The 19887-nt window shown below is 38.8% G+C and overlaps 1 protein-coding gene across 5 annotated transcripts in view; it reads right to left on the reverse strand.

Annotated features, from left to right (window-relative positions):
- Positions 1 to 19887, reverse strand: part of epb41l4a (erythrocyte membrane protein band 4.1 like 4A) — a 299725-nt gene that overhangs the window by 49194 nt on the left and 230644 nt on the right. For 4 of the 5 annotated variants that reach the window (XM_043710582.1, XM_043710590.1, XM_043710618.1 and 1 more), the window contains exons 15-18: positions 10998 to 11078; positions 8493 to 8606; positions 5692 to 5742; positions 3059 to 3136 (exon numbers count right to left, since the gene is read on the reverse strand). In XM_043710582.1, coding sequence (XP_043566517.1) covers positions 3059 to 3136; positions 5692 to 5742; positions 8493 to 8606; positions 10998 to 11078 — 324 coding nt within the window. The remainder of the gene's footprint in view (positions 1 to 3058; positions 3137 to 5691; positions 5743 to 8492; positions 8607 to 10997; positions 11079 to 19887) is intronic. The other variant, XM_043710609.1, reaches the window with a different exon arrangement.

The raw sequence follows: 19887 nt of genomic DNA on the forward strand, positions 1-19887 counted from the left end.
TAACCTTGAGGGACCACAGACAATTGACCTATCCTTAGACTTCATTGGTCCATTCACTTTGGCGAGCTCCATTTTCACACCCTCATAATTGTCTTTATTTAAGTTTAAAATATTAGCCTTGGATCCACTCTGCTCTCTCTCAAACTGAATATAAAATTAATGATTGTTGTAACCTAGAGGGGCCTTCACTATGTGGTAATTAAGAAATCCTACCTTGTTGCACAATACCAGGTCCAGATTTGCTTGACTTCTCATCAGCTCCAGAATGCTGTTCTAAGATATTACTCTGCAAACATTCTGTTAACTCTTTTTCAGATGACTTTCACCTATTTGTTTTTTCCAGTCTATAAAGTGCATCAAAAGCTTAGTTTTCTATGAGATACATTTTCTCACTCTCTTGGCCGAGATGACCTACCACCCACTGTCACCATTCAATATCATCTGGACAGAAACTATGGCCACTTCCAGGTGAAAACAGAACTCATCAACATGGACATCCATGACTTCAGTTTCCAGATGACTGCGGCAAATTCCCATACGCATATTCCCATGCCAACCACCTCTCCCAACAGACTGCCATCAATGAGGATGTCCAACTGTGCCAGTGCTGCTTATTCAAGCTTCAAGTCTATGGCAGCCATTTTACAACAGGGACCTCTAGATGTGAAGAAGAGGCAGATCAGGTAAAGCCTTCTGCAAGTACAGCTGAGGAACTAAGCTTTGCTTTAGCTTACCTTGTGCTCCAGCAGCCTTCAGCCTGATCCAAAATGAAATAAAATTCCAACAGAAAAAGGACAGTCCCCTTATGAATCCTGAGTCCTGACACAAGATAGTAACATAGGAGGGACTTGGGAATCTGGTACATCTAACTCAATCTAGTGTACAAAGTTAAAAATCACACAACACCAGGTTATAGTCCAACAGGTTTAATTGGAAGCACACTAGCTTTCGGAGTGACGCTCCTTCATAGTGTGCTGCCAATTAAACCTGTTGGACTATAACCTGGCGTTGTGTGATTTTTAACTTTATACACCCCAGTCCAACACCGGCATCTCCGAATCAATCTAGTGTAGCTGTTTAGAAAACAGCAATCATTGGTTGATTTGCCTGTCAATTGGGCTGAACCTCTGATTGGCTGCTTAGGATACTGACCATCCAGAGAGTCAGGTTAGTTTGGCAGTGAGCTGGGAACCCAGTGATCAGGACTGTCTGTAACCACCTTGCCTGGACCCTGCTGGTTGACATGGTGAGAGAGAACACAACCAGAGACCTCATAAAGTATCCAGGGGACAGTTTTTACAACTTTTCAGGTTTCTCACAGAAAAAAGGCAGCTGTTGCTTAAGAGAGACTAAGCAGATATGAGGATATTACAAATGGTTTGAAAACTGTACTTCCTCTTCATTGTTAAAAGAGACTTTGGTGACTTTTTAAAATGGCTTCCACTGACGGTCTGATGTTTTGGACTACAATAAAAGCAAAGTACTGGAATGCTGGTGATCTGAAATAAAAACAAAGTATGGAAAAGCTCAGTGAGTCATGAGCGATAATTTGAAGATCCAAAATAGAGTCATTGGCCTTTTGATGTAAATTTTATTTCTCTCTCCATTGATGCTGCCAGACTTTGAGTTTTACTTGTACTGATTTTTTATTTTTGAACTACAGTTGGTCAAGCTATCAGAAGCTTCTAAAAGTAGATTAATGTTAGAACTAATAGTACCCCAGTTACTACTGAAAGCAACTATCCATTATCGTATCAAGGGTCAGTGAATACATGACTGAAATGCGTTGATTTAAAAATATCCTCTTTGTCAAGTTTTGCAGTTAGCACAGCAACAGGGAGGTTTGCAGTTAGCACAGCGACAGGGAGTAACAGGAAGTAGCCCACCTGTGAAACACAAACACCAAGAACCATCACTCATTTCCCAAGATCCATTTAACTGTTGAATACAACTTTCAAACTTCAACCCTTCACTCTAAACAACACTTCAACTGCAAGCTACAGGCTCTCAACAACATCTTAAAGGATCAAACTGAATTTCATCTTTGAAAGTATCACATCCTTTGTTATCTACATTTCATCTTTATTGAAGTCATTTAGTTACTTACTAACGTTTTTGAAGTAACTTTGTGCAGCTGTGTAGAATAAACTAATTTTTTCTTGTTCAGTGTTAACACTTTGCTGGTACGTTAGTTTTAATCAAACTAACTCATTCTGTAATGGAGATACCTACATGCTCATTAAAGTTCATAGCTCAGAAGCAACTTTCAAAGGAATGCTTTCTAAATCGTCCATAACGCAGGGAGACAAAGAAGCTGTGAGGAAGCTGGTGAATTGCTTTGTGCTTCTAACCAAGCAGGACACTTGTAACAATTTGGTTTCTGTTCAGAAATAAGGGGACAACACAGGCAGGCCTCTTGGAAATTGAGGGAACAGGAAGATAATTGGATCTGGAAAACTCGTGAATGATTGTCAAAGGACACTTGAAGTTTCTACCTGGAGTAGCATGGGGACATGTGTCTGTGAGTGACTGAGCTACATATTGGTTAGAGGTGTGACACTGCATGGTGTCTCTACTGTTTCGTCAGTTGAATCAGATAGATTTTGTTCCTAATTCCTCATGTATACCCATAAGGAAAGAAGTTATTATGCAGCATTCATTACATCCTCGGATGTCTCTAATGGCTTCACAAGTAATTAATTATTTTTGAAGTGCATTCATTATTTTGTAGATTAAGATCTGACAAACAGCTCAACTTCCAGCATGGGGATTGAGCTTGTGATCCTCTAACTCAGAATGGAGTTTACTATCATTGACTTGGGCTTGACACTGAAGGTACAGTACACTAGAAATATTTCCTCTTGTTTCCTTCATTTAAACAATTTTTGAAAAACTTTAATAAAAAATGCACACTACAACACCTATGTTATACATGTATCCAGCTCCAGCCTGTCTCTGGTGAGCCATTCACATTTTGGTGAGTTTTCCAGTATGTGCCTCAAGTGAGAAACTCACTCCAACAACACCAGATCCATCATATGATTCATTACGTGAATACCTGTTACGTCTTTTACGCTCTCTACTGGAATTTTCAGATTCACTACCACTGCCACTGGTGTTTCCACGGGACCGGGACCTTTGACAGAAAGAAAATAAATATTACTTCATCAGATTTAGCTGGATTAACATTTGGTAATTTAATTTACAATAACATTGGCTCAGATTGTGTGTGAGGAGTCACTGCAGAGTAATCGAACAGCAACTTCCGGATTCAACACATACAATCAAAGATGGAAATCCAGCAATTGCAGCCTTATTTGTCCTGTTCCCCCATAAGCTGTACTACACTGCAGCCCTGCAAACAGACTCTGCATTGAAGCCAATGTAAGAGTCTGACATGTTGCATTTACCCATTTAACATGCCAGAAAAAGACAGGGCTGGTGTATTCAAAATCAAGTGCACTTTTAATGCAGCGACAAATCTTAATTATGTTCAAATACCTCTCAAACATATAAATGTTGAACTTTTTAAATATGGAGTCTCATTACTTCAAAATTCAATAATTTTTGAAGATTTTAAAGATATCTTTTGTTTATCTCTCTACCAAATGTTTCTCTTTCTCTCATTTGGCTTTTATACATGATACACAGAATTAAATATTCTAATTTATATGTCCAAGTTTAGATATGGCCGAATGTCTTAGTGAGGAATCTTCAATTTGATTGTTCGAAGAGGCACATTGTTACTTGCCACATTTCCCTGTATAAAAATGTATCACTGGAAATTATATCCAGGAACTGCTCAAGAGAATGTAGAAAATCTGTGGGCAGTTTTAGCTTTTGTGAACAGTGGCAACATCACGTCACTAACTAACATTTTTTAGATACAGTAGGAATTCATAACAAAAAACAAATTTGGCCACTCAACAGCTCAATTCTGTTCTACCATTCAATAGGATCATGGCTATCTGATTACTTCACATATTCATCTATCACCAATAATCTTTCACTTCCCAGTTCATCAAGAATCTAACCATTTAACTTTAGAGCATAGGTCAAGAAGACCTAATTTCCAATCCAAGAATGGACTCAATCTGCAGTGTACAGTTCACAACTTCATGGTGGAGATGTGAAGGCTTGTTAAGCACAGATAAGATAGCAGAACTATCATGCTACCAAGATATTAAAATCCCCGCCTTTTAAATAAAAAAAAAACTTTCCTTTGTTTCCATCAAAAATAATTGGTTTAATGATGGTTCTAGACTAGGGTTATCATTATGGGATTAGTGTTGTTTGACTGTTATTACCTAAGTAAGGAAGGTCTCAAAGTTCATGGTTTGATTAACAGCTCCAAGAGATAATTGAAGGATTAGCTATAATTGATATGGGTTATGAATATAAATGTTTGCCTAAATAAGGGTTTTAGTGATTGCAGGAATTTAAATGTGTTGAATAGGCTTCCACAAATGAAAATGTATATATATAATGAAATCTGTAATATTGCTTAGAACTTTACTTCATTTCATCATAGTGTGCCTCCTGAAGTCTGTCTATGGTGAATATTTGCTATGTTGGCATGGAGGATGTAAGGATAAAGGATGGTAGCTGAGGTATGTGTTAGCATTAAATTTACATAGGGACTATATGGGTCATGGAATGATAGGGTTTGCTTAGCGGTTGGTGTGGTGGGAGGGGGGGAGGGGGTAGGCATTGACTGAATGTTGGGGGAATGGTTTGATATGAATAGGATATTGAAGTGGGGAGGAGGCAAATGGATGTCAACATAAAAGACTACAGTGCCCAATACTGATTAAAGTAAACTTGTACAAAGCCCCAGAAATCCATGGCAGGTCTTTGTACTGGCTCATGATGGTGCTACCTCTAAATGTCCAGCACTAATGGGACTGACTCCAGCTTGCATTCACCTAGCCAGCCACCCACCTACCAGAATGAAAGTCATATGTTTTGAGGTTCTTGCTTATGAGGCAGGCACACTGAGTCTGGATATTTCCCAACTCTCATTTCTGCCTGTAACAGGTAAACACATCCTATTCAAAATGAAATCATTAATTGGCTTCTGATCAATGGCTGGTTTGACAAATGAAAGTTGAGCATTTGCATGTAGGTCTGACCACACTTGACACAAAATAAATAGCTCAGATTCTGTTCAGTCTTAAAGTTAATATTCACTGTATTAGTTTAGATTCATGCATTTTTAGGATCTTTACCACTTTTAGGTAAAGATTTACAATATTTTCTCCTCCCTTACACTGTGAAGGAATGCTGTAAGGGACAACCTAAATCCAGAAATATATGCTATCTAAGCATGGTGCATATGACAAGGAAATGTGTCTAACTTTAATTCTAAAATATTACAGTAGCCAAACAAAAAGCAGACTACTCTATTTTGATTGTTCATTAGAAAAGAATATCTTTTAAAATCAGCTTTCTATACTTGCTCGTTGAAAAATTAAGATCTTAACAATTTAATCGAAGGTCAAAACATCATAACTTTATTTCCTCAAAGTAGCTCCTGCAAAACTTGATGGATGAGGACACTCAACAATTCCAGTTTTCTTGGAAAATGTCATTGAATACAAACAAACAATCATCCAGTAACCAGTCATGTAATTGCACTGTTGCATTTTCTAGTACTTATGTGCACATTGGCCACTTTTTAAAACAACTTACCTTCTCTTTTGTTGCTTTGAATCTATATTCCCTCCATTGTTTTGGTTCTTCCTGGTTAGGTCAAACAAGTTGAAATCAAATTACTTCTTTTTTTCTACTACAGGATACATTAATCATCTACAATGAACAAGGATTTACTTTCAACGGAACAAACAAGCATCTCTGATTAAGGGTTTATGCATACAGAAATTTGGATGTGTACAACTGGGGTTTTTGTTCTTAAAACAGAGAAGGTTAAAATAAGATTTAATAGCAATGTTCAAAATGAAAGGTCTTTAATAGAGTTAGTAAACAGGAACTCTTTCCAATGCTTTTCAATGGTTCCAAAAGGATCAGTACTCTAAGGATAAAGATTTAAGGTAATTGGAAAAGAACCAGAGGTGACATGAGGATTTTTTTATGTACATCGAGGGGAGTTCAAATTGAGGCATTCAAGATGATAAAAGGTGTGGATAAACTAGATGCGAAATGGATGCTTCCTGTTGTGGGACATTCTAGGACGAGAGGTCATAGTCTTACGATAAAGGGTAGCAAATATAAAACAGAGTTGAGGAGAAACTACTTCTCTCAAAGGGTTGTGAATCTGTGGATTTCGCTACCCCAAAATGTTCTTGATGCTGGGACAGTGAGTAAATTTAAGAAGAAGTTAGACAGATTTTTAATGGTGAAGGGTTGAAGGAATATGGAGAAAAGGAAGGAAAATGGGGGTGAGGAGCAGGTCAACCATGATTGAATGCCGGAGCAAACTTGATGGGTGGAATGACCTAATTCTGCTCCTAAATCTTAAGAATCTATTCAGCTTATAACGTCAATTGCACTGTCTGAAAGGGTGGGTGATGTAGGCTTAATATGAACATTCAAATAAAAATTGGATTGATTCTTAAAGTGGAAAGAATTGCTGTATTATGTGGAAATAATAAGACTCTTGAAGAAGCTGAATAGTTCCTTTACAGGGAGGCATAATGAGCTGAATGTCTTGCTGTATAAGGTTTGGCAGAAAGGGATCAGCTGTGGACCTAAACCTTCAAAATGTTGAAAGCCCATCACCTTTTAAACAATATTTCACAAGCCCTCTTGATTCATACTGTTAATCCTAGCCTAACCCCATCAACCATCACTGAATGTATTAGCTTTAATTATTTCTTGAAGGTCTATTGAAAGACAGGTTCTCATAAGATAAAGTGAATAGCAACATGTTGCAATTAAGATACTCAAGTCACAAATAGGCCAAATGAGATAGCCATTAATCTTCTCTGAAGAATATTAGTGAAGCATTTGTGGTTTTAAAACAGGATAATAGGTTTCATCATCATCTTCCTCATGCTAATTCACAAATGATAACACTTATTAAATTCAGGTTACCACAACAGAATTTGAAATCACACTTTGACTATTAGAATAATCAACAATAATAAGTTACCAGAGGGTGGCTTATGGTAATGTCGCAAGAATAGCAACCCAAAAGCTCAAGCTAATGATTTGGGGACATGGGCTCAAATTCCCCCCACAGCAGCTGGTGGAATTAACATTCAATTAATAAATCCATTCTCAATGATAATGACCATGAAACTATCATCAATGTTGCGAAAACCCATCTGGTTTACTCATGTCCTTTAGGGGAGGAAATCTGCAGACCTTACCTGGTCTGCCCTATATGAATCACAGCAATGTGGTTAACTATTAACTTCCCACTGAAATGGCCTAGCAAGATATAAAATTCAAAGCCATACAGGGACAGCAACTAATACTGGTCCTATGAGCATGGCCACATCCCAAATAAAGAATTAAGAACACTGGACTACCATATTTGTCTACTTTATCATCATTAACATTTGTTGATTCTGGTTTCAACAGCAAGGCGCAAGAAATGTTTGCAAGGTTGTTCTAGTTACCCTATGATATGACACTGCTGCAGTTCCCAGTCAGAACAATTTCACACTGCAAGCTACCTACCTGAAAAAGAACAGCACCCTATAATATCCTCATCTAGTTTCAATATTTCTAAGAACTGTCTTTAATTTCGTTCTTATTCATTTAGCTGGTGTTGTATTACCTATTGGCATGTTTCTGTGAAGGCTGCCAAGTTTTAGTGCATGTGCGTACTAGGAAGAGGGAAGCCACGTAACAAAATGACATACAAAATTCTTGGGTTGGCACAGCTAACAATCAAATTTATTATTTTGTAAATAATTATTGGATAAACACTGTAATTGTTTTAAAACATCATGTTCCCAAGAAGATTATTTTTCCTCGAAGATTTTTCTCCTTTTTCTATAATTTATTCTCTTTTTCTCATCATCGGTCAGTATGAAAACATGGAGTTACATGTGCAGCTGTTCCCAAGCTACTGTTAATGTCAATGTGACTAAACTAGTCTTCAGAAAGCTGCTGTTCACCATGATCCTTACGAGGAGCAGAGTGCAATGTTACCTAATCCACATTCTTTTTCTCATTCTATGCTTCAAAATACAAGTACACCCCCAGATTCACAACATTTTGCTAAGCTGGGCTACCTTCATGAATTTGCATTTATTTTCTGAAATACATCATGACCATTGTTTTGTTCTACTGTTTTTGAGTATTGTGTTACATATCAGATAGGCATTGGAGAGAAGCAGCATGTTCTTGAACTGACCCAGAAATACAAGAGATGAGATGATTTCAGGTAACACGCATTTTGGATGTGTCCAAACCGGGGATAGGAGGATTTGGGACTGTAGTATGGGCTCTAGAATTTGGGGGTGTCAGGCATTGGTCAAAGCTGCAATGGAATCAACTTTAATAATATAACAAAATCTTACCTTCGTCTCCCAGGCTGACCCGACTCATTATCACTTCCTCCAGAAGGAGTCCGTCGTTTAGGATGAGGGAATTTTGGTGATTTGTTGCGTTCACTTGGAGAAATGTATAATCCGCTGCAAACAAAAATTCAGTATGCGATTAGATAATTAACTCTAATTATCTAATTATTGAAAGGTGCATTCGGTATGTTAGCAACTCTGGCAATTTGCATGCTGATGTTTTTCTTGGTACAAATGATTGGAAATGAGTCAGATTGAACCAAAAGACTTGGAGTATTTTGTTTTTTGGGGAAAGGGAGAAGAGGATATGATAAACTGAAATTTTACTTGCAAGTCCAATCTGGAACCAGTGAGTCAGCAAGTTGTGCTAAAACTATACATTGAGATATCCTCTACAGTTGTGGAGGCAAAACTGCTCTGTGTTAGCTATGGGGGCAGATACGTCTGTACTGGGGGCACCAGGCTTAGGGTGGGGTATCAGAGCTGTGGGTGTTGGGGTTAGATTAAGTTGTATGTGTTGTGATGCTAGCCAGTACCACTTGTGGTTGGTCAGTTTGGTGCCATCCTCCTCTTTTCTTGACTGGGTCTAAGGGCCAACTTGGTTTATGGTAGCAGTGGAAATCCACCAGTGAGTATTTTTCTATTTTTCTAATTCAACCTGTTCAGAGATGTTATTACACACCGTTGGAGCAGATGGGACTTCAACCAGCCCTCCTGATCCAGGTTAGGGACACTACCATTGCACCATAACTAATGAGCTTCTCAATGAGAAGAAGCTCTTGTTTTAAATAAGATGTAGTTTATTGCATGAAAGCAATTTGCATTCATAGGTTAGGCGTTGTTATAAAGACTATTACCACTCAGAGCGGTAAGGGCGTGCCTGCCAATGTAGTTAACACAGCCACATTAGGGAGATTTAAACAATCCTTGGATAAGCACATGGATGATAATGGGATCGTGTAGGGGTATGGCCTTAGATTAGTTCACAGGTTGGTGCAACATCGAGGGCCGAAAGGCCTGTTCTGCCCTGTATTGTTCTATGTTCTATGTTCTATGATGGGCACCTAGAATAATGGTCTGTCATCTTGTGATGCTAAAATGTTTTGCTTACCCTAGTTCTTATGACATCATCAAACTGGATGGAGCTTAATGCTGTTTCCAACATTAACACTTTCAGAACTATTACCTTATTTGACCATGAGATATCAGCAATGAGATGGAGGAATGTGGGGGCCTCAAGGGGCATTTGAGATTGAGAAGAAATGTTGGATGCTTTGTGGGAGGAAGAAAAGAGCCCTTGGGAGGGATTCAAAGGCCTTCAGAGGAATCAGAGACTTGGAAATGGTTAAAGGTCTCAGTGGAAAGGAGTCAGAGGCCTTAGGGTAAAATCAGAAGCTTTGGTAAGTGAGTGTAAGAGGGTTTGTGGGTATCTTCATTAGGATCAGGATACATGAGCCCAGGGGTTCCTCAGGCAGATGCTGAATCTAGCATGGAGGTGTAAAAGCACTCATTGCAAGTATCAACCAGATTTTCACCTCAGTCTAGCTCCCAGGTTTCTCAAGCCTGAAGAGAGCAGGCCAACATCAGAAAAATTCAATAAGTTGACAAACAATGAAGCTCACAACCTCACCATCATATGCCATGTATTGATCTGCCCCTTTCTAACATAGAGTCATAGAGATGTACAGCATGGAAACAGACCCTTCGGTCCAACCCGTCCTTGCAGACCAGATATCTCAACCCAATCTAGTCCCACATGCCAGCGCCCGGCCCATATCCCTCCAAACCCTTCCTATTCATTTACCCATCCAAATGCCTCTTAAATGTTGCAATTGTACCCAGCCTCCACCACATCCTCTGGCAGCTCATTCCATACACGTACCACCCTCTGCGTGAAAAAGTTGACCCTTAGGTCTCTTTTATATCTTTCCCCTCTCACCCTAAACCTATGCCGTCTACTTCTGGACTCCCCGACCCCAGGGAAAAGACTTTGCCTATTTATCCTATCCATACCCCTCATAATTTTGAAAACCTCTATAAGGTCACCCCTCAGCCTCCGACGCTGGCAACATCCTTGTAAATCTTTTCTGAACCCTTTCAAGTTTCACAACATCTTGGACACTTGTCACCTTTCAACCTCCATTAAAGTCAAAAATAGCTGGGTTGAGGTCAGAAATCCAAGGAGTATAAATTCTCTCCCATATCTGTCTCCCATCCACTGCTTCACCCTCTCCCCCCATTCTACCTCCCAACTTGTTTTGCCCCTAGGTTTGTCTATAAAGGATCTAAATGGAAAAGTATGTATACAAGAATTCAATATTATTTCTCTTAAAGAAGGCATTCATCCTGAAAATTTGAAACAAGAAACTGCTATTGTGCCAAATACAATTCAAAGCCACAAAATATCAGAAGTAATGCTTTCAAATCATTTAAATGATTTGGTGACTATTTAAGAGAACAACTGGTAATTTCAAATACGATTTGATTTCTAATGTTGATTCCTACCCTTGGGGACCATTTTCTTTCCATGGTGCACTGGGTTTGGTTTGTGTGTCTGGACTACTATCCTGTTTGGTTACCTTGGAGCTAAGAAGAAGATAACAAGTTTCAATTTTCAGAACAATTAAATTCCACAGTGATAGATACACTAGATATAGTGAAGTGTTCACCTGATAAAGGAGCAGAGCTCTGAAAGCTTGTGATTTCAACTAAACTTGTTGGACTATTTCCTGGTGTCATGTGACTTCTGACTACTATAAAAGGTAATGTATAAAAATGATTGTCACACAAATGCACAGATGCTGATTGACTTTCTACACATTTGATTCCTATATCAGTAGAAATATCACTGAAGCCCATTCACATTTTAACACGGACCCCATTTATATTGTATGACAAAGAATCTGTTACTCCCATAGGTTTCTGAATAAGGATTAATCCATACAGGCAATTGCAGTCTCAGTGATCCAACCAATGTTGAGTACTCATAACAACATCAGCAACACAGATTATCTGGTTGTAATCACATTGCTGTTTGTGGTACTTTGCTGTGCAGAATTTGGCTGATACTTTCTCACATCATAAAAGCCACTTCCATCAAAACATACTTCATTAGATGTAATGTTCTTTAGAAAAAACACTACTATAAATATAGGTTAATATTTTAACTATTCCAACGTTCTCCTGACCTTCTGCTTCTGACCTTCCACCATTTATAAACACAAGTTCACCCAAAGATCTGCTGCCTGCATACAAACTCACACTAGATCCTGCTGACTAGTTACACTCCCTCCAGTCTGGAAACAGCCCAATTTTAAAATTCTCATGCTTGTTTTCAAATCCTTCATGACCTTGTTTATCTCTATCTCAGTAATTGCCTCAAGTCCTATAATTCACAGATGTCTCTCATTTCCTCAAATTTCACCCTCTTGAGTACAGGGTATCTCTAATTTTAGCTGGTCCACAGTTGGCAATCATAGCTGCCTGGAATTACCTTCCTAAGCCCCCCCACTTCTCTGTCTTTCTTTTTCCTTATTTAAGATGCTCCTTAAAATCTGTCTCTCATCTGCCCTAATATCTCCTTAAGTGATCTGGTGTCAATGTTTTTGATAACACGCCTGTGATAAACACTGGATGTTTTACAATGTTTGAGGTGCTATATATATGCAAGTTGTTGTTTTTATTCTGTTCCCATTTGATGCTATTATTAAAACAGGAAATTAGGGTCAAAGCTCAGCATTAGCACAGATCACATTTTAGTTTTAGGCTATTTAAAGAAAATGTAATATCAGAATTATTTCAAGTTAAAGATTTTCTCTATGGTACTCCATTCATTTGTTTCATTGCTTAGTGGATGAACTACATTGAGTTATAACCACATTTTTGCATATTTGCATATCAGTACTGCTTTCAGTAAAGGTGGTCAAATAGATTGCATTTTAAATTAATGTAGGAGCTTGTACATAACAGCACAAAGCCACTCAGGTAATCAGAAAAGAAAGTATTTACAGGATTACTCACAGGACAGGAAGTATTGTAAGGCAGCGGAAATTATTCTTAAGAGACTGCAAGGACCAAAGATTTTATAAATGTCATCTTAGCTCCATCCTTACAAAAGATTCTAACCAGTACCGTTAGTCAAAATATACAGGACTGGACTAACATAATTTTACTAGGATTGTTCAGTACACATCCGTATAAATGAAGCTCAAACTTTGTGGGTCACAGGAAGCATGACACTATATTTTTGTTCACCACAGCTTATCAAGCTAAACTCAATGTTACAGTCACAAGATATTATAAGATGGTTATGTTTTGGGACTGTGCTTTGAACTTAGGGTAAAAATCTAGAAATAAAAATCAGCAAGGAGTATCATGTGGTCTATACTGAATTATTGAAACACAATAAACCTGGATGGTATGGTCGTTAAAAATTAAAGAGAAGACTAAATTGTTTTATGAGGAAGAAAATACAAGGTGTTCACATTTATATAGCGTTAGGGGTGCCTGTGCTAACAACGGATAGATTGTTATTTTTTAAAGTCACAGGAAGGTGATAAGAATATCAAGTTTTGTAAGCAGTTACAATTTAACTGTCAATTGAGTTTTAATATATAAGGTTTGGGAGTCTGAAGGATAGTTAGTCAGCATTTCTATCTAGATACAAGATCCTAGTGATTTTTGTTGCTATGGAGATGGACTTTGAGATGGGAAAGGTCCTTAGAAGCCAACAAGCCACTCACCAGATTGGAATACAAGCTTTTTTTGATCAATATTATGAAACTCCATCTCCATCTTGTCTGACTACTATATAATCAGGAATGCTGAGCTACCAGCCCTTTCAGCCAAGTCTAGGTCATAGAAACAGAGAAAATTGCAAAGTAGGAGCAGGTGTATGCCATTTAGCCCTTCAAGCCTGCTTCATCTATCAATACAATCATGGCTGAGCATATAACTCAATAACCAGTTCCCACTTTCTCCCCATACCCTTTGATCCCTTTAGCCCTAAGAATTATCTCTAACTACTTCTTGAAAATATTAGATATTTGGCCTTGAATACTTTTTGTGACAGAGAATTCTACAGGCTCAGCATTCTCTGCATGAAGAAATATTTCCTCTTCTCAATACTAAAGGGCCTACCCCATATCCTTAAACTGTGAACCCTGGTTCTGGACTCCCCAGTCATCAGGAACATTCTTCTTGCGTTTACCCTGTATAGTCTTTATAGGTTTGTATGAAAGCCCCCCCTTATTCTCCTAAATTTCTGTGAATATAGTCCTAATCAATCTCTTCATATGTCAGTCCATGCCATCCCAGGAATCAGTCTAGTAAACCTTTGTTGCACTCCGTCCATAGACACAACATCCTTCCTCATATGGGGGCGCCAAATCTGCATGCAATACTCCAGGTGTGGTCTCAACAAAGGCCTTGTACAAAAATAGCAAAATACCCCTTCTCCTGTACTCCAATCCTATTTCTATGAAGGCAAACATGTTATCAGCCTTCTTCACTACCTGATGCACCCGCATGCTTTGAGTAACTGGTGTACAAAGGCACCTAGGTCTCATTGCAACTCCCTTTCCCCAATCTGTCTGCATTTACATAATAATCAACCTTCCGGTTTTTGTTTCATCTGCTATGCATTTACCAACTCAATCAACTTGGCCAAATCACACTATGACATCTCTGCATCCTCCTCAGAGTTCACTCTCTCACCAAGCTTTGTGTTCGATGTCTACAAACTTGGAGATATTATATTTAGTTACCTCATCCAAATCATTATATATATTGTGCTAACTGGGGTCCAAGCACTGATCCCTGCAGTATCCCATTAGTCACTGCCTTCCACTCAGAAAAAGACCTGTTTAATCCTATTTTTTGTTTCTTGTTTGCCAACCAGTTCTCTACCATGACAGTACACTACCCTCAATTGAATGTGCTTTAATATTACATACTAATTTCTTATTTGACACTTTATTGAAAGCCTTCTTAAAGTTCAAGTTAACCATATCCACTGTGTCCCCCTCATCAAATTACTAGTCACATTCTCAAAGAATTCCAGTAGCTTTGTCAACGTGATTTCTCTTTTGTCAATTTATACTGACTCTGCCCAATCCTGTCACTGTTCTCCAAATGCTCTACAATTAAATGTTTATAATGGACACTAGCATTTTCCCTACTCTGATGTCAGCCTTACCAGTCTATAATCTCTATTTTATATAGAACATAGAACAGTACAGCACAGTACAGGGCCTTCAGCCCGCGATGTTGTGTCGACTGCTTACCCTACTCTAAGATCAAATTAACCTACATACCCTTCATTTTACTATCATACGTGTGCCTACCCAAGAGTTGCTTAAGTGTCCTTAATGTATCTGACTCTACTATCATCGCTGGCAGTGCATTCCACACACCCACCACTCTCTGTGTAAAGAATTCACCTCGGACATCTCTCCTAAACCTTCCTCCAATCACCTTAAAATTACGCCCCCTTGTGATAGCCATTTCTGCCCTGGGAAAAAGTCTCTCGCTATTCACTCTGTCTATGGCTCTCATCATCTCATACACCTCTATCAAGTCACCTCTCATCCTTCTTCACTCCAATGAGAAAAGCCCTAGCTCCCTCAACCTTTCTTCACAAGACATGTCCTCCAATCCAGGCAGCATCCTAGTAAATCTCCTCTGCACCCTCTATCCACCACCTATACAGTGTTCAATCTGTCAACTAATTTGGTACAAGTGTGATATTTAATTTGTCATACAAAAGAAAATTTAATGAAGTGATTGATTACTAGAATATAATAGTGTCTTTGGAATTGCATCAATTTTGTACCATGACTCCGAAGGAATCTTGTATGCAAGAAGAGACTCTCTTTATTTTTGAAGTTGATAGAATTGACATGTTACACATAACTTGATTAATGGATCGATGTTTGTATTTATGCTGGGCTAAAATTATGTTCAAGCACTAATTTCCTGGCTTTCTCTTACCTACAGAACCTGTATGCATATGGTTTAGCATGTCTTCACATAGTTGTGGAATTATGACTTGTTTTTGGATTTTAAGATCACATTCCTAGAGAGACTAAATTCCTCTCTGAATGACCAAAAAGAACATGCTTGCCTTCAGATTTGTTGGAAGTATTTAGTTCTCCCACTAATGACGATCTTTTTCAGCTGTTGCAGCTAGTTGTCAACTGACATAACTGGCTGCATTAGCTTTGCATGGCAGTAACTGAGATTGATGTTAAGACTGTCTTCTAACAGAGATTCAATAATGTCCACTTGTGGAAATATCATTGTTCTTTGTCTGATTTGGAAGTTGCCTCAGAGCATCAGTATTAGTAATTTGGGAACATGGTTTGTATAATGTTGCTACACTGCAGCTTTGCATCTGCACAGAGTCATTGGCATTGTGGATTTGTACTTGTGAAAAGTTTTTGAGAGATATTTCTAGTGGTTTGTGTTTGATATGAACAATGAAATACTTGTTGGGTAAGTATATATCTAGCTATCTTATTCTGAAAACTAGAGCAAAAGTGTCTTTCTCAATGTTGGAGTATTTTTTTCTAAATTGTTGTAAGGGGACTTAGGCCACTTTTGGAATATTGTGTGCAATTCTGGTCTCCCTCCCATAGGAAACTTGAGAAGGTTCAGAAAAGATTTACAAGGATGTTGCCAGGTTGGAGGGTTTGAGCTATATGGAGTCGCTGAATAGGCTGGGGCTATTTTCCCTGAAGCGTCGGAGGCTTAGGGGTGACCTTATATAGGTTTATAAAATCATGAGGGATATGCATAGGGTAAATAGACAGGTCTTTTCCCTGGGGTGGGGGAGTCCAGAATTAGAGGGCATAGATTTAAGGTGAGAGGCAAAAAAATTAAAAGGGACCTAAGAGGAAAAGTTTTCATGCAAAGGGTGGTATATGTATGGAATTAGCTGCCAGAGGACGTGATGGAGGCTGGACAATTACAATACTTAAAAGGTATCTGAATGGAAATAGGAAGGGTTTAGAGGGATATGGGCCAAGTGCTGGCAAATGGTACTAGATTAATTTAGGATAATGTGGTCAACATGGACGAGTTGGACCAAGAGGTCTGTTTCCATGCTGTACATCTGTATGACTCTATGACTCTAACTTCAGAACCAAGCCAATGGCTTGTCATCCTGCAATTGACGCACTCCAATGTGTTTGTGAGATGCATTTATATCCAATGTGGTAAAATTTGAGGGATCATTAAAGTGAAGAATACACTGGATGGATGATAAAAAAATTTTGAGAGACTAAAAAAGTGTTGGTGATCTTACTGTCACAAAAGTCATTGATTTTTTTTAAAAATGGCCTGTTCCTGTGCACTCTGGCTCAATACTTTCTTCTTATCTAACCTACTTCATCTGTAGGCTACAGTTCAAATGACTCTGCACGTGCAATGCCACAGGATATCAACTAATAGGCAATGTGAAGTCTTTGCTGAGCTCTGTTGAGTTCACTAGCCTGTTTACAGAAAAGCAAAACCAAAAAAGTCTTCCTGATTTTTCAGGTTATTCTGTAACCATCACTCTGGCACCAAGTGTATTTAGATGCCATCAAATAGGAAGACTCAATCAGGAAGACTGGACGCTAAGTCAGTCCCATTGTAAATGATTAATCTTGGCACTCCAGCTGAAATATGCGCTCAAAGACTCACTTTGATTGATGTTCTGCAACTGCTGAAAGTAATACTATATATCTTCCGATTACTGAATTTGTGTTGGAGTGGTTTTATTCTTCATTTAATTTACTACATTGGGCTGAGGGCATGATTTCATGTAGAAACTTCAAAGAATAATTTGTATCCTTAATTCTTAAATTTAATCTGGATGGATTCTGTTTCAACTTCACTATTATCCCATATATAGTCTGTTTGCTTCCAGGCAGCAGCATCCTTCAGCCAGGAGCAGGGACAGTCTGGCCCAGATTGACTATCACTCACATTTCAGTCAGAGATGCCTGGAGAACATTCACAGCAATGTACAGTGATTGTTAAGTGCTTCTTTCCTTTCAGCACCAAATGAATCATCTAATCCAGTAGGCTGTCTGACAGCTTCAAAAACTTGTTTCCAGAAATAATTGATGGTCTTGAAAAATGGCTCAAGCCTTATGAAAAGAGAAATAAAATCTATTCACTAAATAAAGGTAAATTGTGAGTACCATTGTGTCTTAAGTTCAACATGTGAATGCGATATTTAAAAGTAACTGGAACGTAGTAGCATCAGCCTATGGTCAGTGATAGCATACTCACCTATGAGTCATAAATTATGGGACTAAGTACCACTCCAATCATCCTCATCTGGATTAAATGGTACTTGCCTATTTGCTCATATAACAGTCAATTTTTACAGACCAATGCTTATGCTAAAGTTCGCCCAATTAATGTAGTCCAATTAATTGGTAATACTTTCAAAGATTTGATGCGTCTTCTTGACTTTGGCCTAATGTGTAATCTAAAATGGCTATTACAATGGAATAAAACAAAAACCACCAACACTAAAACATTTGCCTATGTATTTTATAATATTAAACTATATCCTTTCCATCCATACTAATTATCTGACATCTATTTATTTTATAATATTACAAACTACATAGATTTTTTTAGTATTGAAACAGCTGTCATTACAAACTGTGTGGCAGCACATTGGCCTAAATAGGATATTGGCTGGGAAATTGAAGGCTGAGTTCTTGGCAAGAGAGGGATGTTCACAACTTATTATGACTCAGATTTAGAATTAGATACAAATCAACCATTTCCAATAACACTACTGTAAGAAGTCATACTCATTTCTGTCAAAGAAGGAGACCATTCAGCCCATTAAGTTATTTTGACTGTCCATACAGAAATCCAATCAGTCCCATTTCTCCCTGCTATCCCACAGGTTTACTTCCTTCAAAGTCCATCCAATTTTTCTTTGAAATTGTGGATCATTTCAGTTTCAGCAGATTCATGCGCAGTCTGTTCCAGGTCATTACCACTCGCTGCATTAAGTAAAGTTCTTTCTCACATTTCCACATACCTAAAACCTTACACTTATGTCTTCTTGTCTATGTACTACGAGACAAAGGAAGTGCTTTTTCTTTCTCTACCTGATATAAACCTATGCTAATTCTGCATTCCACTTTTAATAATCCCTTCAATCTCCTTTGCACAAAGGAGAAATGTTGTTATAATTTCATTGATTCCAGAAACAACCTGGGGACAGAAGAATACATCAATCCCTAATAGCTAGTGACAACAGTGATCGAAGTTAAAAATCGCACAACATCAGGTTATAGTCCAACAGGCTTATTTGGAAGCACTAGCTTTTGGAGAGCTGCTCCTTCATCAGGCGCTCCAAAAGCTAGTGCTTCCAAATAAACCTATTGGGCTATAACATGGTGTTGTGTGATTTTTAACTTTGTCCACCCCAGTCTAACACAGGCACCTCTACATAGCAGTGATTGAATCATGGTGCTGGGCTTGGTGGTGGTGGTGGGGGGAATGTTGTGTTGCTGTGCCTGGATCAGGAGGGGTGGGGAGGGGGTAGCACTGCTGTGCTCAGGTTGAAAATGGTGGAATCTTTTGTGTTTGGGTCAGGGACGAGTGCATTGTGGACATGTTGAGGGTAAATCTGCTGTGCGTGAGTCAGAAGGTGGGACTGCTGTGCTCAGGTTGAAGGGACAGGAGCTGTTGTGTTTTGCTCTACATTGCTTGGGTCTGGGTGGGCATGTTCTGGCAGGGGTAGCAGGGAGGTGCTTGGTCCCGGGAAGGTGACAGTGCAAGGGCACCATCCTTGCTTCCTCGTTCTACCTGGCATTGCCTCCCTCTGCCTTTGTCTCAGTCCTTAATTCCAGCTTGCCCAACCCCCACTTAAGACAATAAAACATAGGCAATTCGCTAATCACTCACTAACTAATATGATTGTCCATTTAGGAAATTCCTTTTCACTGGTCAATATCTATTCCACTATTCAATGAGATCATGGCTGATCTGATAATCCTCAATTCCCATATTCTTTGATGCCCTCACAGATTAAAAATTTGTCAATCTCAACCTTAACAACATTGCCCCGACAGCCCTCTCTAGTAAAGAATTCCACAGATTTAATATCCTCTGAGAGAAGAAATTCTTCCTCATCTCTGTCCGAACTGGGTGACTCCTTACTCTAAGGCAATGCCGTCTGGTCTTGAACTATGGGCGGCACGGTGGCACTACTACCTCACAGCACCAGAGACCCGGATTCAATTCCCGCCTCAGGCGACTGACTGTGTGGAGTTTGCACGTTCTCCCCGTGTCTGCGTGGGTTTCCTCCGGGTGCTCCGGTTTCCTCCCACAGTCTAAAGATGTGCAGGTCAGGTGAATTGGCCATGCTAAATTGCCC

Source organism: Chiloscyllium plagiosum, chromosome 2, assembly GCF_004010195.1.
Source record: "Chiloscyllium plagiosum isolate BGI_BamShark_2017 chromosome 2, ASM401019v2, whole genome shotgun sequence".
NCBI lineage: Eukaryota > Metazoa > Chordata > Chondrichthyes > Orectolobiformes > Hemiscylliidae > Chiloscyllium > Chiloscyllium plagiosum.